At 39.9% G+C, this 9,557-nt stretch overlaps 1 protein-coding gene across 1 annotated transcript; it reads left to right on the top strand.

Moving 5' to 3' along the window:
* The first annotated feature begins 8,071 nt into the window (after positions 1 to 8,071).
* On the top strand, positions 8,072 to 8,636 carry LOC122896741 (histidine triad nucleotide-binding protein 1-like). The gene has a single exon (XM_044234795.1). It carries the CDS (start codon positions 8,091 to 8,093, stop codon positions 8,469 to 8,471), a length of 381 nt encoding a protein of 126 aa, XP_044090730.1. The 5' UTR covers positions 8,072 to 8,090; the 3' UTR covers positions 8,472 to 8,636.
* The last annotated feature ends 921 nt before the right edge of the window (positions 8,637 to 9,557 follow it).

Here is a 9,557-nt window from a genome sequence, read left to right on the forward strand (position 1 = left end):
TTGGAAGGGGAGGTGAACCGTGAGAGACTATGGACTCTGAAAAACAATCTGAGGGTTTTGAAGGGGCGGCGGGGGGGGGTGGAGGTCGGGGTACCAGGTGGTGGGTATTATAGAGGGCACGGGTTGCATGGAGCACTGGGTGTGGTGCTAAAATAATGAATACTGTTATGCTGAAAATAAATTTTAAAAAATGGAAAAAAAAAAAAGAAATTCAGACGCTGCACTTGCCTGCTTCTGAAAGTGTAGCTACCCCCACCACAGCCTCCCCAGCTACCTCTGCCACCCCCTCCCCAGGCTTTAAGTGCAGGGACCATCCAGACTTGAGCTTCCTTCTGAAATGGAGAGACTGGGAGAGTCTGGAAAACAACACGGTGCCATCCCTGCCTTTTTTTTTTTTTTTAAACAGACAGTGGGTTAGTAAGAATGCAGACCATTTTCACTACACAAACAAGCTAGGTTTATGGAGAAGGTAAACACTATTCCAAGTGAAGGGTTCAGGATCCGTTATTCAAAATGCAATCAGCTGAGAAAATGGTGTAGTGTTAATACCAGTATTACAAGGGACAGAGGCCCTTGTATCAGGAAGTCCTATAATAAGATTCAGAATCTTTATTTAAAAATTCAAAATAGGAGCACCTGGCTGGCTCAGTCAGTAGACTGTGTGATTCTTGATCTCGGGGTTGTGGGTTTTGAACTCCATATCAGGTATAGAGATTACTTAAAAATAAAATCGGTAATAAGAAAAATTAGAGTAAATCTGAAAAATGCTCTCAGGCTTCTGTTTCTGAAGTCCTCAGTGCCTTAAACAAGTCCATTGGTGTCCATAGCTTTCTGTCAGTGGTGTGCTGGAACTTGCTCAAAGTAGAGCCGGAGAACAGATTGTGACTTTGCGAAAATTTTGCGGACTGCTTATTAAACCTCTGGTAGCTTGAAATCTGTTGTGGTGGGAGTCCTTACATCCAGCAAAGAAATCCACGAAGGCTCCAAAACAGTGCCACGTCACCAGCACCTACACACCTTCAAGCTATTTCCTCATATGCCACTTCTTTCTGCACGCTCAGTTGGGAAGAAAATTGTCCTGGGAGTCTTCCTCATTAGAGGATCTTCTACAAGCATATCAGAAAAAGCAATCTCCTCTCGTTCTCCCAACTGCCAGGAGAAGAAGAAATGAGATAAAAGTAATTCCTCTACACTGGAAGCCTCACAGTACACAGTTTATTCGCGTATTCCAACATTTCTATTAGCACTAATAATAATGAGTGACACTGTTTGAGTTCTTATCATGGACCATGGCTTGTCCTATGCAGTATGCAGTATATGATGTTATCCTCACAGTGATCACATGAGGTTGTCACTATCGTTGACTTGAACTGACTGCCAAAAGTAAATGAACCCCAGAAGAGTCGGGGCCTTGCTGAAAGTCACATGACCAGGAAGAAGTAGATTTGATTGTTAGTCTCTCGGCCTCTACCAGGGCTGTGTTGTTCTGATTTGTAGGTGTAGCCATGCATGTCAGCGCCCAGCACAGCACTTGCATATTGTACAATTTCAACATTTATTGGTAAAATTGAGTCATAATTTGTAATGCCCACATTATTTAACCTCGCACCTGACTTAGATACTGTGAGCTCCTGGTAACAGTGTTTTGTCTTATTTTCATACCTCTGGCACCTGGCAGAGTTCTTGGCATGTAGATGGTGCTCTGTAAAGATTTGTTAGATGGAAATGAACTTGTCAATTTTCATAGCAAGTTGGTTGACTTAGAAAAAGAATAGGAGCTGGTCTCAGGACTGAGGTTACACAGAGTTTAAGCATTGATGGGATTTCTGAAGCTGTGTCCCTCTAAACCTGGTCTGAAAGAGCAGCAACTGGAAAGGGGCTTGATGTTGAGGATAGTTCCATGGGTGCTAGTAGACTGCTCTTCTATATCAAATCTTCTGTAAGAGAAGCAAAGAAGAAAAGGAGCGTATTTATTGATGAACATCCATTTTTTAGGAGATTTCGTATTACATGTAAAGCGACCTTATGAGTTTGGGACCTTATTTGTGTTTTACAGATAAGTCAGCTGAGGCTCAGAGAGGCTGCACAGCTGGTATTAAATGCAGGAGACCGGAAGTCAGACAGAGGCTCCTCAACTCACACTCTGCCAGTGACAATACCAGCTTTCTTTCTTACGCGCTCTTCTTTTTCCTAACACGTTTTAAAAATTAACCAAGAATTTATTTCTGTTTAATCTGAATGTTCTTTGACAGCTGCAACCTTCTCTAGATTGAGGGAGGGGGTCCATGTTACCTAATGAAAAGGTCTCCATCTAGTGGTTGCAAATCAAACTACGTTCATAAACCCCAAAGGTATTCTGGCGTTCAGACAGCCTGAAGTTAGGGATTCAAATTTATATTGACTGGTGCAGGGCCAGGACTAGGGTCAGGTGAATGAGGCAGTTGCTTCTGGGGAAAAAATTTAAGGGCGTACCAAAAACTTAAATAATCAAGATAAATAATATTTTAATGTAGTGTTTTAAAAAATCAAAATTAATGTAAAAATTCCACTCTGAACAAAACATCAAAAATTTAAATAAAGACAGGATCAGTATTACTAATTTTTTTTCCTTTTGCCTCAGGCTCCAATATAGAACTACATGGCACTGGCCTGATGTGAACAATATGAAATGTTCATGGGAATTTTCTTGGAATGTAACCATTCTAAAGCAAGATCCTAACATCTTGACTTAAACACAGTATCAGACTATAGCAATCACATGCTGGGGAAAAATCCCATTTTCTAAGGCTTTCAGACATTATTGAAAATTTGGATGGTGGTGATTAAGAGGTATCATACCCAATGATTTAACTGGTCACAGTCCAAATGACCCACCTACCTGCTTGTGAACACACAACTTCAAAAGAGTCCATTTGGGGGAGGGAGACAAACCATAAGTGACTCTTAATCTCACAAAACAAACTGAGGGTTGCTGGGGGGAGGGGGGGTTGGGAGAAGGGGGGTGGGGTTATGGACATTGGGGAGGGTATGTGCTTTGGTGAGTGCTGTGAAGTGTGTAAACCTGGTGATTCCCAGACCTGTACCCCTGGGGATAAAAATATATGTTTATAAAAAATAAAAATAAATAAATTTTAAAAAAGAGTCCATTTGGTCTGTTTTGCTGTTGTAAAAACACAAAAGTCTTCTCCATTACGTTTAATTCAACCAACTGTTGTAGTTTACCAATTCTTATAAAATTGGAAGTGTTTAAGTACAAACATATCCACAGTGAATATCAAAAAAAGGTATTTGATTAGCATTTGAAAATTGTAATGACATTTGAGCTAGCAGTGTTTTAGTGGACTCTGGTTATTTGATAATTAGGACAGCAAAGTCAGTATTTTTAAAAGGAGAAATAAAAAATACTCTTGCTGGAACTTGATTGGTTGAGTTCCAGAATTTGTGAGCATAATTTGTGAGTTTACCAAGAAGAAAAGTAGGAAAATTCAGTCATCCAAATGTTTGTTTTTCTCATCTATCAGCCAGCCCATTTGGAAAGAGCCAGTGTGTCTAGGTTCTAAGTATTTCTTGACAGTTTCAGAATACCACTAAAGGTAACTGTCTATTCACCAAGCACAGTTTTAAAGCAATTTATAAATAATGCATACTCCCAACTTTTTGCTCTGTAATTTCAAAAAGTTAAATGAACTTTGTCAACATTGACATCTATTTACTTGGTCTGAACAATGAGTGATAGGATTTATTTTAGGGAAATAATTAAGCAGTTGGTTGTTCAAAGCTAATGGTTTACTATTAATGAGCTTGCCTAATTGAAGATCCCACAGCGCTAACTGACCCAGGTAACACCATCATAGACTTAACTGAAATCTGGAATATTTTCACAGATGAACTTAAGGGGGTGTTGCCATGGTAACAGCAACAGGCAGGCCCAGGCATCTTTACTTAGACTTTAAAGATGAGATGAGGGAATAAGGAGAAACTGCAGCAACTTGGCAAAGGTTGGGCTTCCATTCAGATTGAATTTGAAGGAAGAAAGAGTAAAGGAGAATTCTGTTGTTACTTGACGCTAAGCAGGTCTTTATACTGACTATCTCTGGCAGCCAGTAGTAGGAGTGATTCTCCTCAAAAACCAAAGACAAATGAATTCTATAGGATGAATAGTGTACCTGAGACCATTTTATACTTAAAAGTGTAAAATTAAGAACGCAAGAGAATATTCTTCCCTGGGTGGCTCAGTTGGTTAAGCAGCTGCCTTTGGCTCAGGTCATGATCCCAGCGTCCTGGGATTGAGTCCCACATCCGGCTCTTTGCTCAGCAGGGAGCCTGTTTCTCCCTCTGCCTCTGCCTGCCATTCTGTCTGCCTGTGCTCGCTCTCTCCCCCTCTCTCTCTCTGATAAATAAATAAAAATCTTAAAAAAAAAAAAAAGAATATTCTTCCCTGTAACAGATTTGGGAGAGACATTTTAGTATACAGGCATTTAGTGATATAAATAATATATAACATAAATAAAATAATGTGCATCCGTACCCATATAGTCAAAAATCTGTATATAACTTTTGACTCCCTCAAAACTTAACTAATAGCCTACTGTTAACCAGAAGCCTTACTGATAACATAAACAGTTAATACATAGTTTGATGTTACATGTATTATATACTGTGTTCGTAGAATAAGGTGAGCTAGAGAAAAAAAATGTCATTAAGAAAGTCATAAGGGGGTACTTGGGTGGCTCAGCCAATTAGGCGTCTGACTCTTGATCTCAGCTCAGTCTTGATCTTGGGGTTGTGAGTTCAAGCCCCGTGTTGGGCTCCACGCTGGGCATGGAGCCTATTTAGAAGCAAAAAAAAAAAAGTCATAAAGAGACGATACATTACAATACTGTGCCGCATTTATCAAAAACAATCCGTGTGTAAATGGACCCTCATAGTCCAAATGTGTATTGTTCAAAGGTTACCTGTACACACAGTAAGTACATATATGTATGCCATATGTACAAATATATATGCACACGTATGTATACACCGTGTGTGTATGTAGTATGCACACGTTACCCACAGCAACACAGTATCTCCACAGAAACAGGCCATGTACACGAGGTTGTGAGTGATTCGGAGGCAAGGGCCGTGTCATCTCTGACGTCGTCTCCCAGGCCCCTGCACGGTGAGTGCGCAATACTATTCACTAAAGGGAAGATTCAGAGGCAAACACCGACTTCATATTCTCTGTGTACTTACCCAGTTTGAGAGCTTCCTTTTGATACTCCAGAGAAGAGGACAACAGCCTCCTTCTTGAAGTGGGAGGGTCCCGCGTAGACCGCACACAATTATCATCTGTCGTCACTTTATTACGTTATTTTCAACTGGAGTAGAGGCGGGAGTTTACCCTATACCTCACAGACTAGCAGAAGAAATTTCCTGTTGGTGTTTCTTGAGTGGAGAAGATAAGCATTTCACCACACAGCTGAACAGGTTCCTACAATTGCTGGCGTGACAAGAGAACTGAGACACTGGTTTCCGTGGGCCACATTTTACAGACGAGGAGGATGAGGCTCAGACATGTTTTCCAAGACACCCAGATCGTGTTTTTTTCTGGATCTGGCCTCGTGAAAATTTGCCCCAGAGTATTTCGAGGGCTGTTTCAGCCCAACAGCACAACCCTGGCTGAGGAGAATATGCAACACTGGCATCCTTTTGGTGTTTGTTAATGTCATCTGTAAAGCACAGAGGTTAAGAGAATGGACTGTCCTGACAGACAAACTTGGTTTTAGTCTCAGCTCTGTCATTTGCAGTTTGTGTGATCTTGACTAAGTGGACTCTCTAGACCTCAGTTTTCTCATGAGTGGCATGGAAATAATAATAGTAACACCTTACAGGGGCGCCTGGGTGGCTCAGTGGGTTAAAGCCTCTGCCTTCGGCTCAGCTCATGATCCCAGGGTCCTGGGATCAAGGCCCACATCGGGCTCTCTGCTCAGCGGGAAGCCTGCTTCCTCCTCTCTCTCTCTGTCTGCCTCTCTGCTTACTTGTGGTCTCTGTCAAATAAATAAGTTAAAATAACAAAATAGTAACACCTTACAGAGGTGCTGGGAGAGTTAGAAGAGATAATCCGTGTCAAGTTTTCCTTCCTTCCTTTCCCTTCCTCTCCCCTCCCCCTCCCTCCTCCCCTCCCTCCCTGCATTCCTTCCTTGGTCAAGAATTTACCAGGCACCTACTGTGTACCAGGTAAGTGTTCTGCATATTGGGGACACAACAGTGAACAAAACCAAATCTCTAGCCTCATTAAGCTTGTGTTTTAGTGGGAAAGTAACAATAAACAGTCAAGTAAAATACGTAGTGTGTCAGAGGATGACGCATTCTGTTAGACCAGTAAATCAAGGAGGAGGCATAGCTCAAAAGTAGAGGGTCTGAAGGGGAAGCGTCCTGTTTCACGTGGAGACCAATTCCCAGAGACCTTCAAGAAACAAAGGAGCAAGCCACGTGCACTGGGGTAGAGCAGACCAGGCAAAGGAAAGAGCAAACGTAAAGACCCCGAGGCAAGAGTGTGTTCAAAATTTTCAGGAGGTTCAGGGAGGCCCGTGGCCCAAGCGAAAGCCAACTGACCTTGGTGGAGGGAAGAAGATGGGGGTGAGTCCAGAGCGGAGAATGGAATCTGATCCGAAAGGGCTTGCAGTTCCCTGTGACAACTTCAGCTTTTATTCAGAGACAGGAAACCACTGAGCGGTTTTGGAGAAGAAGAATGACATGTTCTGCCATGTTTTAACATGTCGCAGAATTGCATTTTGGATACCCATGGAGAACGGACTGCTAGGTGGCCAAGGTAGAAGCAGGAGGCGAATTAGATGGCAGTTTCAGTAGTCTAGCTGAGAAACTGCTCCATAAATAGTAGGTGGTGGTGATGCTTAGCACAGTAATAATCGATGCTTATAATATATTGACTGCAGTTCATTATCTCTTATAAAGGAAGAAAGACAATTTAAAAATGGTATTTAAAATATTAAGAATTAATTTTTCTTAGAATGAAGACTGTATGGTAGTACAAAGCAGCTCCCTCATCTCGGGGTACATTATAGCTATCTCTGCATGGTACCAAAATGGCTGGTAGAAAAGTTTAAATTTTAGTCATCAGATAAAAAATAACATAAGAGAATACATTTGTTCAGCCATTTGAATATATTTATTCAACCATTTGTGGCTTTTAATTGAGGCAAAATGAATTTAAGGTCAAACCAAAAGAAAGAAGAAAAGAAAGAGGGGAAAGTGGAAGAAGAGGAAGTTGTTTTGTCTATTTGATTTGTAGGGGAGAAAGAAGGTAGTTTTCCAAAGGCTTAATGAAACGTTGTTTTTACCATTTTTGTAAGTAGGCTCCATGTCCAGCCTGGAGCCCAAAATGGGGTTTGAGCCCACAACCCTGAGATCAAGACCAGAGCTGAGATCAAGAGTTAGCTGCTCAACTGACTAAGCCATCCAGGCACCCCAAAAAGTTGTTTTAAGATAAAATTGTTTTTTTCCTATCCTATAGGAATATATAGTCATTACATGAAAATGGGGGAAATGGAAAATTAGGATGTTAAAAAGGAAAAAATACCTCGCATAGTCTACCACCCATGTTGTCCTTGGCTTACATAGTATATTTCTTACTGGTCTGTTGTTGTGTTATTATTATTATTATTATTATTATTATTTTAAGTGTTTTAAATGTAATTTTCATAGAGCATATAGATTAATATTTAATTTTTCACTTAATACAAAATAAAATCTATTTCCCTATGTTCTCAGATTCTTTATAAATGTCACTTAAAATAGACATACGATATATTCAGTATATTATATATACTATATATATGTATATAAATATATATAAGATTGCTTCCTAATTTTCTATACATAGACAGTTTTAAAGGTTTTTTTGTATTTCAAATAATTTCAGAGTGGCTATCTTTGTGCATAAAATTTGTGTTCTTTAAGCTTATTTTCTTGGAATAGGTATTCAATATTGGAATGATTGAAGCATTTTAAGAGTTTTAAGTGGAATTGTTAACTATAAACATAAAAAAAAAATCCATGACTGGCGGCCGCGCGGGAGGGAGGCCGAGATGGCAGATGAGATCGCCAAGGCTCAGGCCGCGCGGCCTGGTGGCGACACAATCTTCGGGAAGATCATTCGCAAGGAAATCCCAGCCAAAATCATTTTTGAGGATGACCAGTGTCTTGCTTTCCATGACATTTCCCCTCAAGCACCAACTCATTTTCTGGTGATACCCAAGAAACATATATCCCAGATTTCTGTAGCAGAAGATGATGATGAAAGTCTTCTTGGACATTTAATGATTGTTGGCAAGAAATGTGCTGCTGATTTGGGCCTGAAGAAGGGTTATCGAATGGTGGTGAATGAAGGTTCAGATGGGGGACAGTCTGTCTATCATGTTCATCTCCATGTTCTTAGAGGTCGGCAGATGAATTGGCCTCCTGGTTAAGCTTGTTTTAGGGTTGATTTTCCCTCCTCTAGGCAGTGGTCAATATTTCCCAGTTCTGTAGGTTAAACAATATACTTCCTTTTGCCTATGTATGGAGAGATTGAGGAAATAATTTTTAAAAACCATACATAATAAAAGACAATGTTGCATGGTTAAAAAAAAAAATCCATGACTAAAGGAATGAAAATGACAGAACTGCTAAGCAATAAATATGGTAAGAAGCATGATAGGTCAAGATAGGTCTTTGTCAACCCTAAATTAAGGACTTTCCAGAGAAGGAATTTAGAGATTAATTAAGCTAAATGTCAAGAAAGGAAATAATATATGGACCCCAAAGTGATTAAAAGTCATCCTGCAGAGTTCCAAATCAGAATATCATAGATCACGTAATATTAAAACAGAGTTGATCTTTTTTTTTCAAGTAGGCTCCATGCCCAGCTTAGAGCCCAACATAGGACCTGAACTCATGACCCTGAGATCAAGACCTGAGCTGGTATCAAGTGTCAGATGCTTAACTGACTGAACTACCCAGGTGCTGCCAGAGTTGATCATTTTTAAATGATGGTTTCACTGAGATCAAATGATTACAGTCTACATTTATCTTGAATACAGGTTTTAAGTTGTCAATAAATATCATGTATGATGCTTATTAATTAAATTGAAAATGCTGGCATTTTGTAATTAAATTAGTTCTATTAGTCAATGTGAATTAAATAATGTATCTGGATGTTAAATGAATTTTCTTCTATTGTCTCAGATTTTGGCAGAAGCCCCAAAGCTGACAACAATGTACAGTAGTGTCCTTACATTCTAAAGAAAGGCGCTAGACACATCCATGTAGGATTTGCTAAAAAAAAAAAGTAAGTCCAACCATCACCATCCACCTCTAACTTGTTTCAGAAAAGATAAGAAATTTAAAAAGGAATTATTTGAAGGGCATTTGTAGAAATTGATATGGCTTTGTTTGTTTGTTTGTTTGTTTTTTTATCTCCTCTCCCCGAACCACATAAAATGGTTCCTGAGGTTAGAGGTGCCTACAAGAAGGTCAACTCACTGTCCTCATCTGAAGACTGGTAGGATTGTGGA

Source organism: Neovison vison, chromosome X, assembly GCF_020171115.1.
Source record: "Neovison vison isolate M4711 chromosome X, ASM_NN_V1, whole genome shotgun sequence".
NCBI lineage: Eukaryota > Metazoa > Chordata > Mammalia > Carnivora > Mustelidae > Neogale > Neogale vison.